We start from the raw sequence: 23275 nt of genomic DNA on the forward strand, positions 1-23275 counted from the left end.
TACTCACAGATGAGTACCGGTTGTCACGGCGATCATGAAGAAGAGAAAATACCAATAAGACAAAATCTCTGAGTGATGTTTCCTCTTTATTCATGATCCTCCATCACTCTGGATCCAGCACTCAGTGTTTCTAGTAGCACACAATTTACATGTGAAGAACTTTGGCTGGATAAAGAAAATAAAGCACTGTGTTAATGGCAGCGGTGAAGAGCTTCCATCTGTCTCGTGTCTCTCACTCGCACACTCTTCATACACATTCTCAAACTTATCCTCTCAGGCAGCAGGGTTTAACTCTCCGTGTCTCTCTCAGAGTTTCTCTCTCTCACAGAGTCTCTGTCTGTCTCTCTCTCTCTCTCACAGAGTCTCTGTCTGTCTCTCTCTCTCTCTCACAGAGTCTCTGTCTGTCTCTCTCTCTCTCTCTCTCTCACAGAGTCTCTGTCTGTCTGTCTGTCTCTCTCTCTCTCTCTCACAGAGTCTCTGTGTCTCTCTCTCTCTCTCTCTCTCAGTCTCTCTCTTTTTCTCTCTCTCTGAGTCTCTGTCTGTCTCTCTCTCAGAGTCTTTCTCTTTTTCTCTCTCAGAGTCTCTCTCTCTCTCTGAGTCTGTCTGTCTCTCTCTCTCTCAAGGACAAATCATTAGAACACTGTGAGCTCGTGTTTCTCCTTCAGGTCACTTGGAGCAGGTACAGGATGTCCAGCAGTGTCTCAGAGCTGCATGGAACTCTCAACACACACCTCAACATTTCTTTAACAATTCACATGAATATTCATTCACACTGGGTAAGATAAAGGAAAAGAAAAGAATAATCCACACTGGAAAAAGCCAGAAGTGTATATTATATATTATACTTTACATCTGTATTTTAACAAATAAATATAAATAATATATATATATATATATTTTTTTTTTTTTAAAGTGGAAAAGTTATTGTCTAACTTCAAACTTTTTCTAATAAACTGTGAAACATTTCACAAACACAGCAGTAAAAACAGTCTGAATAAAGAGACACCTCAGACCCTTCATCACCTTCCTGATCTGATCCTGATTCTGGACGTACACCGAGTAGTTCAGACCTGTACGGGATGTGTGGTCATCAGAACTGAGGACTGTACAGACACATTGCACAGAGGGCAGCAGGCAAAGATTAACATGTTTAAATGACCATGATTCATGCAAAAAAATGAAATGTTTTAGCTCAGGAAAACTCTTGTGGTGGTATTTTACAGGCAGCCTCATCAGAATCGTCCTATATTAGGAATACACTATACTGCCACCCCTCCAAAATCATTGCGCTCAGGTGTTGTGTTTCAGGGGTTCAGCTCGGCCCCTTAGTTCCAGTGAAAGGAACTCTTAATGCTTCAGCTTCATACCAAGACATTCAGTGAGTTTGGTGTGGAGGAACTTGACTGTCCTGCACAGAGTCCTGACCTCAACCCCATAGAACACCTTTGGGATGAATTAGAGTGGAGACTGCGAGTCAGACCAAAAGTTTTGGGACATCTGCCTTTACATGAAGAAGGTCTGTCTCACAGTCTCCACTCTAATTCATCCCAAAGGTGTTCTATGGGGTTGAGGTCAGGACTCTGTGCAGGACAGTCAAGTTCCTCCACACCAAACTCACTCATCCAAGTCTTTATGGACCTTGCTTTGGTCACTGGTGTGCAGTCATGTTGGAACAGGAAGGGGTCATCCCCAAACTGTTCCCACAAAGAGCATGAAATTGTCCAGAATGTCTTGGTATGAAGCTGAAGCATTAAGAGTTCCTTTCACTGGAACTAAGGGGCGGAGCCCAAACCCTGAACTCAATGATCTGGAGGCGTGTTCCAATACTTTTGGCTCTAAACTGAGCACCATTAGTATTAAAATGCTAAACTCTTCTGTTGTTCTACACTCTTACTTCTCAAACTGTATAGAACTTTATAGATACTTAGTGTTGATATGAATGAGGAATGCACCGAACTCTCCAGCAGACTCTTCTCATTTGGACCTAGCTGATCTCCACACTTTCTGCCGTGAAGTGCAGCATGTCCTGAATCTCGGCTGTGTGAAGGAGTTTGTGTCGCTGCAGATTAGTATGCCTGGTAAAACCCTTCCCACACACTGTACAGTGATACGGCTTCTCTCCGGTGTGAATGTGCTGGTGTCGCTGGAAACTGCTGTGTCTAGTGAAGCTCTTCCCACAGGCTGAGCAGTAGTAGGGCTTCTCCCCAGTGTGAATGTGTTGGTGTTCTTGAAGATCAGCTCCCTGTGTGAAGCTCCTGCCACATTCCAAGCAGTGAAAGGGTTTTTCTCCTGTGTGAAAGAGCATGTGTTTCTGGAGATTGCCCTTCTGTGTAAAACTCATTCCACAGGCTGAGCATTGAAAGGGCTTCTCTCCTGTGTGAATGCGCTGGTGCTGCTGGAGATTACTCTGGTCACTAAAACTCTTCCCACACTCTAAGCAGTGATAGGGTTTCTCTCCGGTGTGAATGCGCTGGTGCTGCTGGAGATGACTCCTCTGTGTGAAACTCATCCCGCAGTCCGAGCAGCGATACGGCTTCTCGCCCGAGTGGATCCGCTCGTGTTGTTTCAGATTACTCTTTTGATTGAAGCTCTTCCCGCACTCTGAGCACTGATACGGCTTCTCTCCCGAGTGGATACGCTGGTGTTGATTGAGATTACTCTTTTGACTGAAATGTTTCCCACACTGTGGACACTGGTGAATCTCTTTTTGCATAAATCGGAGTGAGGTGTTATCGAGGAATGTACCAAATGACCATTCCTGACTGCTGGAGCTCTCTGAAGGTTCTAGATCCTCACATTTAATGCCTTCTGCCTTCATCTTAGTTGGATCTTTTGATGGTCTTGTGGAGGTAAATTTATAATTGATAGGGAAGCGGACGGCAGGAGACGACAGGATGCCACTCATCTGCATCAGAAAGAGGCAAACATTTCCAGTGAGATAAAATTTCCAACAAAAACCCCACATTGCTTAATATTATGAGGTGAAATTCAGAGCTAAACAACAACTTTTCTATCTGAAATCCAGGGAGTGGTGCAGACTGGGCATGGAGGAGTGGAATTGTCCAGTACAACTAACTGGACCATGACAGTTTTTCCCAAACAGAGATTCTGTGGGAGGGATCCCATTTTTTCATGTTATAAAACTGAGCAGCAAGGGTAGCTTGGTGGGATTCGAACATAATTATTTTAATTTAACATCCGTTTTTTCTTTAAAAACAGAAAAATCATATTAAAACACATTAAAAAACACATTAATCCACCAAGCACTTTATTAAGAACACATCCCATCTCATCTCATCCACCTGCTCATTTACACAGTTCAGATCTAATCAGATACAGGGATGTAATAAATGAGGATATGAAGCTAGTGGGTGCAAGAGTTTTTTGAAGGGAAAAGCCAAAAGAAGAAGACAAAGATGATCTAATCAGATACAGGTCAGGAGCTTCAGGTAATGTTCAAAGCAAACATCAGAACTGGGAAAACAATGTGATCTGTGACTTTAACTGTGGCATGGTTGTTACTGCCAGATGGTGTGGTTTGAGTATTTCAGAAACTGCTGATCTCCTGGGATTTTCACACACAACAGTCTCTAGAGTTTACACAGCATGGTGTGAAAAACAAGCCACATGACATTTCTACACCCGATTCTTTTCCTCACAGTAACACCACCAGAAAGGGTTCAATTCTTTAAGACAAATGACAAAAAAAAATCTGTTATTAACTGGAAATAATGAAGATGAAAAAGATCTACACAACAACCACATGACCACGGGCACGAGCTTATCACACGGGGGAAGTGATATTTTTATACCTGTTCACATGGCATTAAACTGACCCTGGAGTCATTTCCTGTTTTATAGAACACACTTCTGTGTTTTTATTCCCACCTGATTGTCCAGCTCATCGTCTTTCTCCATCTTCCTCTGAGAAAAACTCACTGGTCATCTGATCGTTTTAGGATTCACATCAGTCATTTTCAGGTTGTTTTTCACTGATAAACTAATCCGGTCCGAATAGGGCTGTGGCTGCCGTGCTGGAGCTATTAAAAAATGATGTTGTAGCAAACAGAAGCGATTTATAGTCCAGTTTTCATCATCCAGAGGGTCTTTAACTGTCCTGGTCCTCGTGAGAGTGACATGCGGTCAAGCTTCCATCACCTGAGGCGTTTGTTTACGTCATAATTAACTTCATTTTTATCGAGACTCGCTCTAGATGACAAAAAGAAACGATTTCATCTCCACATATAAAGTGGAGCATGTCCTGTGGCAGATCTATGATCTGAAGTCGAGGTTGAAATCTGTTAAGTCTTCGGAAGATAGACTAAGCGAGTAAGATCCGATTCATTGTGTAAACACTCCTAATACAGAGTTACGAATAAATCGGTTTGTATCCAGCTTGATAAATGAGGCCCAGGTTACTTACTTTATCATTAGCAATGCTAGCAACACCAGACCACAGAGCTAAACACTAAAAAGAATGAAAACTCAAGCAAACTCTTAGTGACCAGATAACTGATTAATATCAATATTAGCTGCACGTGCTGTGACGTGTTAATGATCACACTCCTGACCGGATACATTGTAACAGAACCCGTGTAGTGCACGAGCACAGGAAGTGGAACTTACCTTGATGTTTCCAGCAGAAGGCAGTTAAGCAGCTCAAATCCCCCCACAACGGATCAGATGGAAGTGTGGGGGTAAAACCCTGTCAGAAATATTGGAATGTAAAGATGATTAGTCGAGTCGGAGAGATCAGATCATCAATCACCAACACTGCCGCACGTCTTCTTCTGTTTCTCTACATGTGTGGAGGAACGACACCTAGACGCTCACAGCGACACCTGCTGGAGATGTAGCGTCGTGTTGCTGCTGACTTGAACTGGAGCTATGGGATGTAGAAAAGTTCTCATTTTAAAAATCCTGCTCCTGATCTTCCTGGTGAATACTGTCTATATTGTAGAAGTCTTTGTATCCCTTAATACTTTTCATTTACACAGAAACCCACATATGTCCGGTATCAGTGTGATGTCCCGGTGACCGGAAACCTGTACACATGTTCCTCAAAGCTCTATACAGAGTGTGGCATTGTCCTGCTCTGGCTTGTGGACTCTGTATGAAAACATATTCCTTGTACATGCATGTGGCATTTGGTGGTGTAAACATTACAGTGTAAACATTATAGTGTAAACATTACGGTGTAAACATTATGGTGTAAACATTATGGTGTAAACATTATAGTGTAAACATTCATTCATTCATTGTCTCCCGCTTATCCGTAGCCGGGTTGCGGGGGCAGCAGTCTAAGCAGGGATGCCCAGACTTCCCTCTTCCTAGCCACTTCCTCCAGCTATTCCAGGGGAATTCCAAGGCGTTCCCAGGTCAGCCGAAAGACATAGTCCCTCCAGCATGTCCTGGGTCTTCCCCGGGGTCTCTTCCCGGTGGGGCATGCCCGGAACACCTCCCCTGGGAGACGTCCAGGAGGCATCCGAAAAAGATGCCCAAGCCACCTCAACTGGCCCCTTTCGATGTGGAGGAGCAGCGGCTCTACTCCGAGCTCCTCCCGGGTGACAGAGCTCCTTACCCTATCTCTAAGGGGACGCCCCGCCACCTTGCGAAGCAAACTCATTTCGGCCGCCTGTATCCGGGATCTTGTCCTTTTGGTTATGACCCAAAGTTCATGACCATAAGTAAGAGTAGGAACGTAGATTGACTGGTAAATCAAGAGCTTCGCCTTTCGGCTCAGCTCCTTCTTCACCACAACAGACCAGTACATAGACCGTATTGCTGCTGCCGCTGCACCAATCCGTCTGTCAATCTCACGCTCCATCCTTCCCTCACTTGTAAACAAAACTCCGAGATACTTAAACTCCTCCACTTGAGTAAGGAACACCCCTCCAACCTCTTTGGTGTAAACATTACAGTGTAAACATTAAATCGACCTCAGTCTGTAAGGTTGGGTAATCCTGAACACCGGTGTCCCACAAGGCTGTGTGCTGAGCCCACTGCTCTACTCCCTGTTCACCCATGATTGTGTTCTGCAGCATAACTCCAACATTTTCATCAAGTATGCAGATGATACCACAGTTGTGGGCCGAATCAGCAACAACGATGAATCGCCCTACAGGGAGGAGATCCAAAGCCTGTCGGCATGGTGTTCCATGAATAACCTCACTCTCAACGCCACAAAGACCAAAGAGCTCATCGTGGACTTCAGGAAATCTAACAGCAGCAGACACTCCCCTATCTACATCAACAGGTCTGAAGTAGAGCGTGTCTCCAGCTTTAAGTTCCTGGGTGTCCACATCTCTGAGGATCTGTCCTGGCATCTGAACACCTCAACTCTGGTTCGGAAGGAGCAACAGCGTCTTTACTTCCTAAGAAGACTAAAAAAAGTTCACCCAAGATCCTGACCAACTTTTACCGCTGCTTTATTGAGAGCATCTTGACGAGCTCCATCATACTATGGCATGGCAGCTCCACGGTGTGTGGAAAGAAATCACTGCAAAGGGTTGTGAAAACCGCCCGACGCATCATCGGCACCCAACTACCTGCCATTGAGTCTCTTCACCACAGTAGATGTCTGCGCAGAGCACTCATCATCATCAAGGACTCCTCCCACCTCCCACTCCTCCCACCCGAGTCATAAACTGTTCAACCTCCTTCCATCCAGGAGGAGATACAGGTCCATCCACACCAGTACCAGCAGGTTCAGGGCCAGTTTTTTTCCTTCAACCATAAATCTACTGACCTCTACACTACACCACTAGAACACTCACGTCTCACTACACTTCACCACCCTGCAGTTCTGCTCCACCCTGTACATTCTGTTATAATATATTTTCCCTGTGTAATATAATTAATGTACATATTGTCCATTTCATAGATTACACCTAGTTTATCTATCTGTCTATCTATTTATATACATTTATATATACTATATACTATCTGTAAAAACACTGTATATTATCTGTTACTGTTGTACATACAGTGTACATAATGCACACATTTTTGCACAGTATATAATTATACTTTACACTTTATCTGTAAATACAACTTGTACACACCTCTCTATACACACTCTGACACAGCCTTATTTATTGTTGTAGATATTTATATATTTATCTGCACTTCTTCATTTGCACAATTTCTACTGTTTGTACTTCTGCTAGATGATAAACAGCATTTCATTGCTATGGACCTGTACTTTGCAATGACAATAAAGTTGTATCTATCTATCTATCTATCTATCTATCTATCTATCTATCTATCTATCTATCTATCTATCTATAGTGTAAACTTTTCTCCATCTTACCTTAATTTTCCTTCATCTTTCCATCATTTGCGTGTGTATCCACTGGACTGTAGGAATGTAATCGTGAATATAGAGGAGTGCAGAGAGATCACGAGCTAATTTTCACTCTTTCTCTTTCAGCATTCAGTCCACTTTATTAGGAACACCATTATATTCGCACAGACATCTGATAAGTCAATCAAATAGCAAAACACATATCATGCAGATAGAGGTCAAGACCTTCAGGTAATGTTAACTAACATCAGGATGAGGAGAATCAGTCATCTCTGTGACTGTAACTGTGGTCTGGTTGTTGTTCTTTATAGAGGAGCTGGTTCGAGTATTTCAGAAACTGCTGGTCTTTGGGGAATTCCTCACATAACAGACCAATTCATAATGTGAAAAAGGTCATGCATTTCTAAACACTCGAAGCAGAAGTGTAAAAAACACAATGAAATATTATTATTAGTTCTTGTGATAATGATATAGAAGGCTATATAAGAAGAAAGTGTGAAGAAGAAAAAACAGACAATAAATCCAGAATGAAAGTGTTTTTATAAAGTCATTGTGAACAAGCTCTGAATCTCCATAAACATTCTTCCAAATATTTGAGGATAGATATATCACAGTGTTTCACATTCTCAATACATACATGCATAAATAATTAAATGATGAAGATATCTTATAATAATAATAATTTAATATAATAATAATAATAATAATAATAATAATAATAATAATAATAATAATAATAATAATAATAATGATGATGAAGCTTTTCAAAGAGCAAATTGAATCCATAATAATCATTAAGAACAGATCTAGTCCATTCCCACACTTCCTGATAACAAGTGCAGCATGTTGTCATGTAGATTTGGAGAGTTACAGTGTTTGTGTCTCTTAAAGTTTGTGTGTGTAGTGAAGCTCTTCTCGCACTGCGAGCACTGATACGGTCTCTCTCCAGTATGAATGCGCTGGTGTTGCTGGAGACTGCTGTGCCTAGTGAAGCTCTTGCCACAGGCCGAACAGTAATACGGCTTCTGTCCAGTGTGAACGTGTCGGTGTTCCTGCAGAGCGTCCTCTCGATTAAAACTCCTCCCACACTCCGAGCACCGATATGGTCTCTCCCCCGTGTGAACGCGTAAGTGCTGCTGGAGATTACTCTGTCTGTTAAAACTCATCCCACAGTGTGAACACTGATACGGTTTCTCTCCTGTGTGAATCTGAAGGTGCTGCATGAGATTGCGTCTCTCACTGAACTTCCTCTGGCATTCCGAGCACTGATACGGTCTCTCCCCCGTGTGAATGCGCTGGTGCTGCAGTAAACAGCTCTGGCTGATAAAATGGTTACCGCACTGCGGGCAGAGATATGGCTTCTCCCCCGTGTGAATGCGCTGGTGGACTCTGAGGTCGGTTCCTTGAGTGAAACTCTTCCCACAGTCTGAGCAGCGGTAGGGTTTATCTCCAGTGTGAATGCGGAGATGTTTCCGGAGGTTACTCTTTTGTGTAAAACTCTTCTCGCAGTGTGAACACGGATATGGTCTCTCTCCGGTGTGAACACGCCGGTGTTTCAGGAGGTCACCGCTCTCGATAAAACTCTTCCCACACTGCGAGCAGCGATGCGGCTTCTCTCCTGAGTGAATGTGCCGGTGTCTCTGGAGGCTACTCTGGCTAGAGAAATTCTTCCTACACACTGAGCACTGATAGGGATTGTCTCCAGTGTGAATCCGCTGGTGTTGTTTCAGAGTGCTCTTTTGACTGAAACTCTTCCCGCAGTGTGAACAGTGGTGAATTTTCTTTTGGCTCTGAAAGCTGTCGGATGTTCTTTGGTGACTGCCGGAGCTCTGTGTGGATTCCCGATTCTCACACTCGTCTGACTTCATCCTAGTTGGACCTCTGGTCGTTCTCACAGAGGTAAATGTGAGACGTGTAGGAAAGAGGACCGCAAGGGAAGACCGGACACCACACACATCTGGATCAGAGAAAAGGTAAAATAGTAAATGTCTCAATATTTATAACAAATGAACCACATTTATTTATCTATGAACCACATCGCTCTCCTGTCTGGAAATTGGAATTTACTGAGTAAAAGGTGTTGTTCCAGTAATCTATCCAACTTGAAGAAGACAAGTAGATTACTTTCACTTGTGAGTAAAAGCATCAGTCACTTGAATGCTGACCCGAGTCATTGCCACATGATCCATATAACTCAGACAACTTCTACAGAGGAACCTCGAGAACCTACATAACCCCTTATAATCACCAGGTGAGGTACCTGTCTGCTTGTCTGAAAAAAGCACCTGGATAACATATGCCACAATATCAGTAGGAACTGGACTCCCATAAAGGTATTCAGAGATTACGCAGTAAGAACAGGGGTCCCCAAACTTTTTCCTTTCTTTAATGGGGGCGGGGTCGCTCTGTACCAGATGATGACACGGGCAGGAGTGAGTACTAGTATTATTGTGGAGATTTTATTATGATTTAAATGTTTATTATGCCTCTTAACACTTTATTATTCCGTTATACACCGTACAGACAAATGATCATTACTTTTCAAGTGATACAGAGCCTATTAAAAGAGAATTATTATCATAACATTTTTTCTATATTCAGTGCTGTTGAAATCACCTGTTCCTTCGTGATGCTCAATGTACTGTTCTGTTGGTAGGTGAATTTAACAAATAACTAGGCTATGTTAATAACTAATGGAAATTTCAGTTTGAAAGCCAAGCCTTTATTAACAATTACAGATGTTTAACAGGGTCTTAGTGGTCAGCACATATACTCCAGCTTCAGTTCCAGAGCTGCGTATTAGTAGAAATCCATCAAATGCAATGAACTGAACATAATAATGAGGGAAAAAACCAACACTAAGATTTGGCTAAACAGGACAAACACCTGGAGATATGAAACACTGTAGAACCAAGAAGAGGAGAGAAGTGTCACCTACTGAGGAACAGAGCAGGATATAATGAGGTTTGGAGGACAGAATAGCAGGAGTTATTGATATGATATGATAGCTCTGTATGATGTACATGCTGACACGGTGAGAGGAAGGACGGGGAAGATGAACAAATGATGAGAGTAGTGTCCGATGCGCGCGCGCGCAGGTCTCCAGGTCATTCTCACTACCAGCTGATAATTCATCTCATAACCATCGTCACTTTAATGAACTCACCTTGATCTCTCCAGCAGCTCAAATCCCCCCACAACGGATCAGATGGAAGTGTGGGGGTAAAACCCTGTCAGAAATATTGGAATGTAAAGATGATTAGTAGAGTCGGAGAGATCAGATCATCAATCACCAACACTGCCGCACGTCTTCTTCTGTTTCTCTACATGTGTGGAGGAACGACACCTAGACGCTCACAGCGACACCTGCTGGAGCGGAGGATACCGATTCCTCTCTTCATAAAGGCATCAGGCTGTTTTGCTAATAGGAGGCACTGGATCATAGACTGACCACTGGATCATACTGGTCAGCACACTACTGAGTGTACATCACTGCTGTTCTACGATAGTATATTGACGTGGAAATTACGTAACAAATATATGCAAATCTGATCCAGATAATCTGAAACCTGCAGACATTCCCTCCAGCCAGATGTTCTGTAAGCCCTTTACTGCAGCTGTCATGGATGCCTGACTGCTCTCGAGGTATTTTAATTTTAATTCAGAAAGTGAACTCCAAGCTCTGTTAGACTGACCACACCCTTGTGGAACACTCCACTGCTTTGACTTTAAAGATTTTGAGTTGCTTGTGAAATATGCATCGGGTCATTTGTCCACCTGCAATTTGTGTCCAATAGGTTTTGAAACATTTGGATAAACCTATAGCAGCTATCCTATAAGATAATGTTTTTCAGCTGAAGAGCAGTTCCTTCCCATCTTTCATCTCTTCTCATCATTCTGGTACAAGCTGATCACTGATGATGAGACAACCTCCACACGATACTCCACAATGACGATGTCATGTTTTTAGAAATTGTGTAAGAATCTCTAAAGTGTGTCAAATCTGAAGGTGTGTGAATATTTTCTGTTACAAACAATTAGTAGAAAGCAAGGCTGTGTATTGAGCTGTCTTACCTCCAAGTGACAGCCAGTGAAGAGCAAAGGGTCAAATCTGTCTCAGTATCATGGTCAGTGATTAGGAACAGGGCAGTGGTGGATCAGTAGTCAGGGCTCTCGTGTATCCCTGAGGAACAGAATCACTCCTGACCTGACCCTGCGCTCTGACCACAATGTTCTAACAATGTGTATCATCTTTCAGCAGGTACTAAAAGAAAGGTATGATATTTAAATGATAGAAGGAACAATATCAAGTATTTTCCAGCATTATTCATTATATTTAGGCTTTTTCCTCCAAAATAATCGACAATCTTTAGTCTATTCTTGCTGGAGCTGATTTGTTGAATCATTTTTAAGGGCAAAACAATCCCAGGGATCACTAAAACTATTGTTTATTAATTATGTTATTGAATTTATTGACATGGTCTTGTTGCAGAGACATATCTACGTATCTGGTCAAATCCTGACTTTCTTAATTACCAAAGTGTTTATTTTAGTTCACGGTTGTCCAAAAGTGTGTCTTTTATTTAACATTTTAATCCATGCTGACGGAATAAAAAATGAAGGACATAATAATATTCAGTATCTGATGATGCGGTAATAAACCCCACTTTCTCAGAGGAACTGCAGCATGTCCTCGTTCTCAGGGGCGTCGCCGTGCTTGTGTCGCTGAAAACCTCGGTTTGTACTGAAACTCTGGCCACACTGAAGGCAGTAAAAGGGTTTCTCTCCGGTGTGAATGCGCTGGTGCTGCTGCAGATTTCCCCTCTGTGTAAAACTCTTCCCACAGTCTGGACACTGATACGGTTTCTCCCCAGTGTGGATTCTCTGGTGCTTTATAAGATTTCCGCTCTCTATAAAACTCTTCTCACAGTGTGGACACCGATACGGTCTCTCTCCCGTGTGAATGCGCTGGTGTTTTAGGAGATGACTCTGGCAGGTAAAACTCTTCCCGCACTGTGAGCAGTAATACGGCTTCTCTCCCGAGTGGATGCGCTGGTGTAACTGGAGACTGTCCTCTCGATTAAAACTCTTTCCGCACTCTAAACACAGAAAGGGTTTATCTCCAGTGTGAATGCGCTGATGTTTATGGAGAGAACTCCACTGTGTAAAACTCCTCCCACACTCCGAGCAGTAATACGGCTTTTCTCCATTGTGGATGCGTCGGTGTAAACGGAGACTGTCCTCTCGGTTAAAGCTCTTGCCACACTCTGAGCAGTGATGTGGTTTATCTCCAGTGTGGATGAGTTGGTGTTTATGGAGGGTACTGCGTTGTGTGAAACTCCTCCCACACTGCGAGCAGCGATACGGTTTCTCTCCAGTGTGGATTCTCTGGTGCTTTATAAGAACGCCGCTTTCTATAAACCTCTTCTTGCACTGAGGGCACTGATACGGCTTCTCCCCCGAGTGGATGCGCTGGTGTCTCTGGAGGTGGCTCTGGCTGGTGAAGTTCTTCCCACACTGTGAACAGTTATAGGGTTTTTCTCCAGTGTGAATCCGCTGGTGTTGTTTGAGATAACTCTTTTTACGGAAACTCTTCCCACACACCGGACAGGGGTGGCTTTCTTTTTCCACGGGTGTGTGAGAGGTGTGCATGAGAGAAATATTAGCCAGGCTTTCGTGAGAACCGGAGATCTCCGTGGATTCCACATCCTCACATTTGATTTCCTCCGATTTCATCTCTGATGGATCTCTGGATGTGGAGGTAATCTTACGATGCATATGCAAGACAGCAGGAGACAACGCTCATGCCTGGATCGGGAGGGAGAAAAAAAACAAAAACAAAGATATAAAAAATATATTAATCACACTGCTTCACGGTATAAGCTGAATGTAAGAGCTCTAGAACCGAATTCCTGCCTGGAACCTGACTTCTGGAGGGAAATGGCATGACCATCAGCTCATAAAGTTTTGTTAAAAGGAATGTTGCTCCAGAAACATATTCATTCAGAATGTGGACTTCATTCTTAAGCCTAAAGTTCATCCAGTTCATGAATAAAAGGTTAATTTCTGCTTGACCCACAACCCCCAGATGATATGTGAGGATAGCTACAGCACTGGATCAGAAAGCATTGATATTATTAAAATAAATACATGTAAAGACAGTGTATGTGTGGTATTGCCTGGACCTGCTGGACAAAACACCTTGTAGTGGTGCTTCTGACTTGGCCACACATCTGCATGGTCCTGCTGGACCAACACTAAACCTGTGTGCCTCACTGACAATCACATCCTTTTACAATCTCTGATATTCATCCATCCATCAATCACTGAGAGGACTTCTCTACCCTCATTTAATATATAAATAACTATCATTATTTCATTAATAAGAATGTATAATTATAGACGAATTAAAACGCTTTACTTCCCTTCAAGAAAAGTCATTTCACAAATATCCTGATTACAGAGTAATGGTGGATGGTCTTTTGGTTTCATCTTGTCCAGCAGTAAAAGATCTTGGTGTGATTATTGACTCTGGTCTTTGGTTTGAAGCTCATGTAGATAATATCACTCGGGTAGCCTTCTTCCATATTAGAAATATCGCTAAGATAAGAAATATGATGTCGCTTCATGATGCAGAAAAATTAGTTCATGCTTTTGTTACCTCTAGGTTGGATTATTGTAATGTCTTACTGTCTGGATGTTCCAGTAGGAGCAGGAACAAGCTCCAGTTAGTCCAGAATGCAGCAGCTAGAGTCCTAACTAGAACCAGAAGATATGAACACATCACTCCTATTTTATCCACACTACATTGGCTCCCAGTCAGATTTCACATTGATTATAAAATACTGTTACTGACCTATAAAGCAGTAAATGGTCTCGCGCCACAGTACCTGTCCAGATGTTTGGTCTTTTTCTGACCTGCATCATTCCAAAAGTGCAGACTCTTCGAATAGTGAAGTGATATTGAGATACTGAGCTGTCTTATAAACACTGACTCGGGGCACAAAGGTTAGATATCGAGACCAGACATTTTTATACAAAACAGTTTAGGGTCCAGGGTCTTGACCAAGAGGGTGGGTCCCAGAGTGTTTATAAACATCACTGTTCTCAGCCACTGTTCACTAGACTGTGTAGTGCACTAGAGAGTGTACATAAACACCACTGTTCACTAGACTGTGTAGTGCACTAGAGAGTGTACATAAACACCACTGTTCACTAGACTGTGTAGTGCACTAGAGAGTGTACATAAACACCACTGTTCTCTAGACTGTGTAGTGCACTAGAGAGTGTACATAAACACCACTGTTCACTAGACTGTGTAGTGCACTAGTATAGGAAGTAGAACTCCATTTAGGACACAGCCACTGTTAGCCGAGTTGAACTTACCTTGATGTTTCCAGCAGAAGGCAGTTAAGCAGCTCAAATCCCCCCACAACGGATCAGATGGAAGTGTGGGGGTAAAACCCTGTCAGAAATATTGGAATGTAAAGATGATTAGTAGAGTCGGAGAGATCAGATCATCAATCACCAACACTGCCGCACGTCTTCTTCTGTTTCTCTACATGTGTGGAGGAACGACACCTAGACGCTCACAGCGACACCTGCTGGAGCGGAGGACACACGTTAATGAAAGTCACCCTGCTGAAGCACTGATCCTAAAAACGTCAAAGCATTACTCAGCACTTTACACACGACCTGGACACTGCTTTACTTCAGTTTGATTTTATTAGTATATCTCTGTGTAGGTCATTAACCAATGATTTTAGTGTAACTCTGATTGAAGCGCTGTTCACTAGGTCAGGAATACCCAATACCTTTAAAATATGATTTATTAAAAAAAAGTTACACCTGAATTTCTTGAGAGATGTGTGACGGTCAGTCAGACACTTTATTCTGGGCATTGGCAAAAAAAAAGTACAGGAGAAATTCATCTGCAATATGGTTTATTTTGAAACATCAGATAAATGGTGTTAAATCAGTGGTCAGTCCTTATGTCACACTGCAAGCGTTAAATGATGTGACTAGATGAATTTTCCTCCATTAATTCACACACTACAGATCAGAATGGCTGGTCGATCCTCCTGTGTCCATCTCAAAAACATCGCCAAGAACAGAATAAGTGCTGACTCAGGGAAGGTAAGAAATGACCAGGCACAATGAAGTGTCTTCATTATGACCACCATGAACCTCCTCACCCCCCTGGTGCCACAGCGCTGTCATGGTTAAAGGATTCAGTTTGAAGAGTGGGAGGTATTTTAAAGTATTATTCATTTCATTATTCACTGATCTGAACATCACACACACTTTTATTCATGCAAACCCTGGCTGAGTCGAACTTCTCAAACCTTCTCACAGCCCAGGGCCAAAAACCTGTTTATTTACTTCTGCTGAACCTGACCATGAGAGAACTTAACCACAAATCCACAAAACACCCATAAATAAAGCTAGAAATTCTCCTCACACTGTATTAAACTTATTAGAGTTACATCTCCAAAAACAAATATTTCGGTTTATTAGACATTATTCTCTCAGACATATCTGTATTTTTTCCCTCTTGTAAAATCTATAACAGTGTTCAGTGTTTAATTTCTTTATCATCACTGGCACAGTGGAGGAACTTTGTACCACCTTCTTATAATATTCACATGTAATTACTCTAATAAACAAATATATTTTGTCTAAGAATACTACTGATTTGATATTTAATCTTGATAACATCTCAGTATAAATGTCTTATTTATTTATATCCATTCCTAATAAATCCTGCTTTGACCTTCATTCATAATAAAATATCCAAATCTGCTTGTTTCCTTCGTGAATCTGGATCACTAGTGATGAAAATCTCACTGAAATAAGACGGAATATATGATATTGTCCATCTGGTTCGGTAAAACTGGACCTATTTGATCTCCACCGTTTCTGGTGAGAAGTGCAGGACGTCCTGGATCTCTGCTGTGGGAAGGTGTTTGTGTCTCTGCAGATTACTCCGTCGGATAAAGCCCTTCCCACACTGCGGGCAGTGATACGGCTTCTCTCCCGTGTGAACGCGCTTGTGCTCTCGGAGATTACTCTGGTTATTAAAACTCCTCCCACACAGCGAGCACCGATACGGTTTCTCCCCGGTGTGAATGCGTTCATGTTGCTGGAAACTTCTGTGGGTAGTGAAACCTTTCCCACATTGAGGACAGTAGTATGGCTTCTGCCCGGTGTGGATGTGTTGGTGGACACGGAGAGCGGTCTTTTCTCTAAAACTCTTCCCGCACTGTGAGCACTGATAGGGTTTAGCTCCCGCGTGAATGAGCAGGTGCTGCTGGAGAGTCCGCCTTTCCGTAAAACTCCTCCCACAGTTTAAACACTGATAGGGTTTCTCCCCGGTGTGGACACGCTGGTGTTTGATGAGCTTACTCTTCTCGATGAAGCTCTTCCCACACTGCGGGCACGGATACGGCTTCTCTCCCTTGTGGATGCGCTGGTGTCGCTGGAGATTACTCAGGCGGGTGAAGTTCTTCCCGCACTGTGAGCAGTGATACGGTTTCTCTCCGGTGTGGACGCGCTGGTGCTTTATGAGATTTCCGCTCTCAATAAAACTCTTCTCACATTCAGAGCACTGATAGAGCTTCTCTCCGGTGTGAATGCGCTGGTGTTTCTTTAGATGGCTCTTCTGACTGAAACTCGTGCCACACTGCGAGCAGCGATACGGTTTCTCTCCCGTGTGAATCCGGCGGTGTTTAATGAGAGTGCTCCTCTGACTGAAACTTTTCCCACAATGTGAGCACTGATACGGCTTCTCCCCGGTGTGCATGCGCTGGTGCTCTCTCAGACTGCTCATGTGGGCGAAACTCTTTCCGCACTGCGGGCAGTCTTTCGCTGGCGTTCCTCTGTGAGAGATGTTCGTTTGGAAAGATGAGCTTTGCTGAACACTAGGGCTTTCTGTGGGCTCCAGAGTCTCAGCTTTAATCTCGTCTGACTTCATGCTGGTTGAATCTCTCGATGTTCTTGCAGAGGAATTTAGGATGTGGAGGAAATACCAAAGCAGGAGAAGACGGGAAAATTCATGTCTGGATCAGAAAGAAGCAAACATCATTCACGTCAAACAAACATACAAAATCAAACATAACTACATAAGGCTCTAAATCAGGGGTATTCAACTAAAATTTAAAGAGGTCCAGTTAGAGAAAATTTCTTGAAGCAAAGGTCTGGAAGATCATAATGTCTAACTAGTTAGTGTGATATATATTTAAGTAGCCTAGTAGTTTTATCAACATTTGCATATAATCAATACCTGACTGTCAAATCAAATGAATTCAGTACAATTCAAAAACTTTCTGACAATATTTATTGTCATGTAACATACAACTGAACATATATGTACACACACTATATTGCCAAAAGTATTCGCTCACCCATCCAAATAATCAGAATCAGGTGTTCCAATCACTTCCATGGCCACAGGTGTATAAAATCAAGCACCTAGGCATGCAGACTGTTTTTACAAACATTTGTGAAAGAATGGGTCGCTCTCAGGAGCTCAGTGAATTCCAGCGTGGAACTGTGATAGGATGCCGCCTGTGCAACAAATCCAGTCGTGAAATTTCCTCACTCCTAAATATTCCACAGTCAACTGTCAGCTGTATTATAAGAACGTGGAAGTGTTTGGGAACGACAGCAACTCAGCCACGAAGTGGTAGGCCACGTAAACTGACGGAGTGGGGTCAGCGGATGCTGAGGCGCATAGTGCGAAGAGGTCGCCAACTTTCTGCAGAGTCAATCGCTACAGACCTCCAAACTTCATGTGGCCTTCAGATGAGCTCAAGAACAGTGCGCAGAGAGCTTCATGGAATGGGTTTCCATGGCCGAGCAGCTGCATCCAAGCCATACATCACCAAGTGCAATGCAAAGCGTCGGATGCAGTGGTGTAAAGCACGCCGCCACTGGACTCTAGAGCAGTGGAGACGCGTTCTCTGGAGGGACGAATCGCGCTTCTCCATCTGGCAATCTGATGGACGAGTCTGGGTTTGGCGGTTGCCAGGAGAACGGTACTTGTCTGACTGCATTGTGCCAAGTGTAAAGTTTGGTGGAGGGGGGATTATGGTGTGGGGTTGTTTTTCAGGAGCTGGGCTTGGCCCCTTAGTTCCAGTGAAAGGAACTCTGAATGCTTCAGCATACCAAGACATTTTGGACAATTCCATGCTCCCAACTTTGTGGGAACAGTTTGGAGCTGGCCCCTTCCTCTTCCAACATGACTGTGCACCAGTGACCAAAGCAAGGTCCATAAAGACATGGATGACAGAGTCTGGTGTGGAGGAACTTGACTGTCCTGCACAGAGTCCTGACCTCAACCCGATAGAACACCTTTGGGATGAATTAGAGCGGAGACTGAGAGCCAGGCCTTCTCGTCCAACATCAGTGTGTGACCTCACAAATGCGCTTCTAGAAGAATGGTCAAAAATTCCCATAAACACACTCCTAAACCTTGTGGACAGCCTTCCCAGAAGAGTTGAAGCTGTTATAGCTGCAAAGGGTGGACCGACGTCATATTGAACCCTATGGATTAGGAATGGGATGTCACTTAAGTTCATATGCGAGTCAAGGCAGGTGAGCGAATACTTTTGGCAATATAGTGTATGTATAATGTTCTCTCATTAACTAAATAAAAGTAGGGCTGCATTTCATAATAAGAGAAAATAAATAAAATGTGAAAATTGTGTGTGTTCAAATAAAGTGCTTAACTTCAGAAAAAAAAAATAAAGGGAGAAAAAGCTTGAGTTTCCCCTTTTCTGTATTACATCTTGACTCAAAAGTCTCAACCAATTTTACAAATAATAAATCTTAGCACATCTTAACAGTTGAACAGTTTTAGAGTGTCACTTTCTTCCCCTCTTATATCCCACTCCCCCACTTTTTTGCTCAGTGAGAGAATTGAGCTCTAGCTTGTCTTCCCAGGATTTTAAACCTGGGCTTGAATGGAGTCAGGGCAATTCTCATACATGTGGAGGTGCTCATTGGTGAGCCTGGAACGATGTTTAGTTTTGATTATGTTCATTGTGGAGAAAGCTGCCTCGCAGTTGTATGTGGAGCCAAACATGGTCAAGATGTACAGGGCTACTTTCCTTAGACCTGGGAAAGCTGTCTGAGGGACCATTTGGAGCCAGAAAGTGGAAGGGTCAGTTCTTACAAACTGCTCTTTCAGGGCCACATCTGCTTGGAGATCAACCAATTGCATCTGGAGAGGCCCAGCATTTACCCATTTAAAGTGCTGTGTGACTTCCGTTGAGAACCCTCTGACATCTGTGATGAGAAATGGGTTCTGAATGAACATGGTGAGCTGCTGTCCAAAGCTGAAGCTGTCAAAACGGTTGATGAAGTTTACAATCAGCTTATCAATAAAGTCAAGTCAACAAAAGAAGAGACATCTCTCTGTCCCTGAACCTGTTCCTGCACTGCTGGGAAGTGTCTCCCTGCAGGTCTTCCTTGAACACCTCAAGTGTCCTCTGAAAGGAGTGGACACCTGACAAATTGAAATGTCCTTGCCCTGTAGCCTCAAATTCAGTTCATTCAGATGTGAAGTGGTATCAACCAAAAAGGCCACATTATCCATCTGTTTCTCATTTTCTAAAAAGAGAGAAAACTGTGTTGGTTTCTGACTTATTAGCCCTGTCAAAAAAGATGCTACTTCCCTCCTGATGGACCAAAAGCGTGCTAACACCCTGCCTTTGCTGAGCCATCTCACATTGTTGTGCAGCAAAAGATCATCAGCATTGGCATCAACTTCTCTGAGGAATTCCGTAAGCATGTGATGCTGGTAGGAAGAGGTTGCCCTGAGAAAACTGATCATTTTCATCATTGTATTCATCACCTCAGCAAGCTCATCTGACAGGGAGGCACAGAGGACAGACTGATGAATGATGCAGTGGTAAGCTATGAGCTCAGGATTGTCCTCTTTCAGTCTGGCTACAGCTCCTTTATCTCTTCCTATCATAGCAGGGGCTCCATCTGTGGCTGTTGAAACTACTTGTTTTGGCTTTATTCCTCTCTTTGTTAACATCTCCTTAATGGCCAGGTAGATGTCTTCTCCTCTTGTACTGGTCTGAAGGGGACTGACACCTAACAGGTCTTCACAGAATGCTTTCTGGTCTGTGTTGAAAAACCTGACATACACTAACAGCTGAGCATTGTCACACGTCAGTGGACTCATCCACAGCTAAACCTACACATGATGCCTTATGTATGGCTTCATCTAGCTGGGTTAGCACAGCTTGAGCTAATATTTCACTTTTCTTTGTGGCAGATGATGCTGACATGGGAATTCGCTTTATTTTATTACAAAGCTCTTCTTTTTGTTTTCCCTCAAGTATTGTTTCAGCTACTGCACTCATGCATTCTTTGACAACCCCTCCATCAGTAAATGGCTTTTTGTGTTGACCCAAAATCCAAGCAACTCTGAGGGAACACTGAAGAGCACGTTGTTGGGCAGTGAATGTGTGGCTCAGGATCCTGGTGGACTGGTCATATTGGGCTCTGAGACTACTTATTTTCTGTGATCTCACTTCAGATCTGAGTGGGTATGTTTGTTCATAATCTTTGTTTTGTCTCATAATGGCACTTTTAATAAGTGCCACGGTTTCTGAACATATGAGACACACTGGTTTAGTGCTCCAGTGGGAAGTATGAACAGAAACGAGTCCATTCCCGATTAAATGCTCTATTTTCACGGTCCACTTTTCTTTTTTTGGAGGGCACCATTTATTCCTTATTTTTCTCTCCCTTTCTCCGTCTCACCCGTCTGTTTCTCTCCCTTTCTCCGTCTCACCCGTCTGTTTCTCTCCCTTTCTCCGTCTCACCCGTCTGTTTCTCTCCCTTTCTCCGTCTCACCCGTCTGTTTCTCTCCCTTTCTCCGTCTCACCCGTCTGTTTCTCTCCCTTTCTCCGTCTCACCCGTCTGTTTCTCTCCCTTTCTCCGTCTCACCCGTCTGTTTCTCTCCCTTTCTCCGTCTCACCCGTCTGTTTCTCTCCCTTTCTCCGTCTCACCCGTCTGTTTCTCTCCCTTTCTCCGTCTCACCCGTCTGTTTCTCTCCCTTTCTCCGTCTCACCCGTCTGTTTCTCTCCCTTTCTCCGTCTCACCCGTCTGTTTCTCTCCCTTTCTCCGTCTCACCCGTCTGTTTCTCTCCCTTTCTCCGTCTCACCCGTCTGTTTCTCTCCCTTTCTCCGTCTCACTCGTCTGTTTCTCTCCCTTTGTTTTCTACATGTATCGCTATCTTTCTTTCTCTTTCTACCGTCTTTTCATGTGTAACTTGCCTCCAGCTCTGTTTACACTGTAGAGTCGTAATGTTTACCGCCTGGAATGCACAGACTTGATTGGCTGAGTGGTATCACGTGGGATGGCTCAACTAGCATGCAATTGGTCTGAGCGTTTCCACTACCCCTACCGTAAAGTTTACAAAAGCTGCGCCGGTGGAAATAGAAGCGCCCCGTTAGGTTTTAAATCATAACCTTCTCTTTTGGCTGTAGGTCCGGGTCTGTATGGGGCGGCTTCTGGGTCCGCACCCGGACCGCGGTCCGCCTGTTAGTGACCTATGCTCTAAATGGTTAATGTCAGATTTTTGTTACCACCTTAAATTAAAGCCTGAAAGTCTACACTTTCCAACCATATCTTTGTTCAGATCTATTGTGGTTGCGTCCAGATGACCAAAACTGTGTCCGAATACACACGGACCTGACGTGTGTATGTGAATAAATGCATCAGAGCCGGAGACAGGTTTCAGACTGATGTGTGTGTTGTACAGGTCCACAAGAAAACCTGACCTAGTAAACTGAATATCATCAGATCAACAGCTCTGAGGTCTTCATGTCCTGAAGATCTTAAAACCCAGTCACTTTAAGATCTTTGTTACACGAAGACATCAGAGATGATCTAAAGTCGTTCCTCCATCTTCTGAGACCCAATGAAGCCCTTGCAATGTGTTTACCAGGAGCTGGCTGGGGCAGAGGAGGCCATCATCTGTACATTATACATACTGTTCCTACTCTCACATGGATAAGTTGGAGGTGATGTGAGAATCACCCCCCAACGAGGGTCAAGCTGAGGAGACAGAAGTGGATCCCTACCTGATATCCTGGATTCCAGACTAGCTGACCACATTTTTTCAGGTTAAAAGATGCTGAAATGATGGTGAGCAGCACTGGGGCATCTCAGGGGACTGTCCGCTCCACTGTCCTGTTCACACCACACACCTCTAACTTTAACACTGACATTGTGGGGCACCTGAACGGGGACAACAGGAGAGGGGTCAGATCGGTAACACCACTGTTCACTAGACTGTGTAGTGCACTAGAGAGTGTACATAAACACCACTGTTCACTAGACTGTGTAGTGCACTAGAGAGTGTACATAAACACCACTGTTCACTAGACTGTGTAGTGCACTAGAGAGTGTACATAAACACCACTGTTCACTAGACTGTGTAGTGCACTAGTATAGGAAGTAGAACTCCATTTAGGACACAGCCACTGTTAGCCGAGTTGAACTTACCTTGATGTTTCCAGCAGAAGGCAGTTAAGCAGCTCAAATCCCCCCACAACGGATCAGATGGAAGTGTGGGGGTAAAACCCTGTCAGAAATATTGGAATGTAAAGATGATTAGTAGAGTCGGAGAGATCAGATCATCAATCACCAACACTGCCGCACGTCTTCTTCTGTTTCTCTACATGTGTGGAGGAACGACACCTAGACGCTCACAGCGACACCTGCTGGAGGAGACAACACTCAACAACCAGATATATAAGGGAATGCACGCTGTTTCAAAGTAAAAGTTGTGTTTTTGTGTGTAAAAAGATTTAAATCAGAAACTTGAACACAGACACTCATTATTCAGATCATTTACTGTAGTCGCAGTTCAGCAGACTGCATCTCAATGTCAACAAAACAATACTATAGGATTAAAACCCATTCCAGACAAAAACTGAGACATAC

The 23275-nt window shown here is 43.5% G+C and overlaps 1 protein-coding gene across 1 annotated transcript; it reads right to left on the minus strand.

The window, feature by feature from the left end:
- Positions 1-67: 67 nt before the first annotated feature.
- LOC131361379 (zinc finger protein 721-like) lies at positions 68-23271 on the minus strand. The gene is made up of 6 exons (XM_058402443.1): positions 22835-23271; positions 22411-22567; positions 16333-17364; positions 11980-12923; positions 8116-9263; positions 68-2905 (listed from the first exon to the last, which is right to left on the minus strand). Exons 3-6 carry the CDS (start codon positions 17277-17279, stop codon positions 1985-1987), a joined length of 3960 nt encoding a protein of 1319 aa, XP_058258426.1. The 5' UTR covers positions 17280-17364; positions 22411-22567; positions 22835-23271; the 3' UTR covers positions 68-1984.
- Between the last annotated feature and the right edge of the window lie 4 nt (positions 23272-23275).

The sequence above is a fragment of the Hemibagrus wyckioides genome, linkage group LG11 (assembly GCF_019097595.1).
Source record: "Hemibagrus wyckioides isolate EC202008001 linkage group LG11, SWU_Hwy_1.0, whole genome shotgun sequence".
NCBI lineage: Eukaryota > Metazoa > Chordata > Actinopteri > Siluriformes > Bagridae > Hemibagrus > Hemibagrus wyckioides.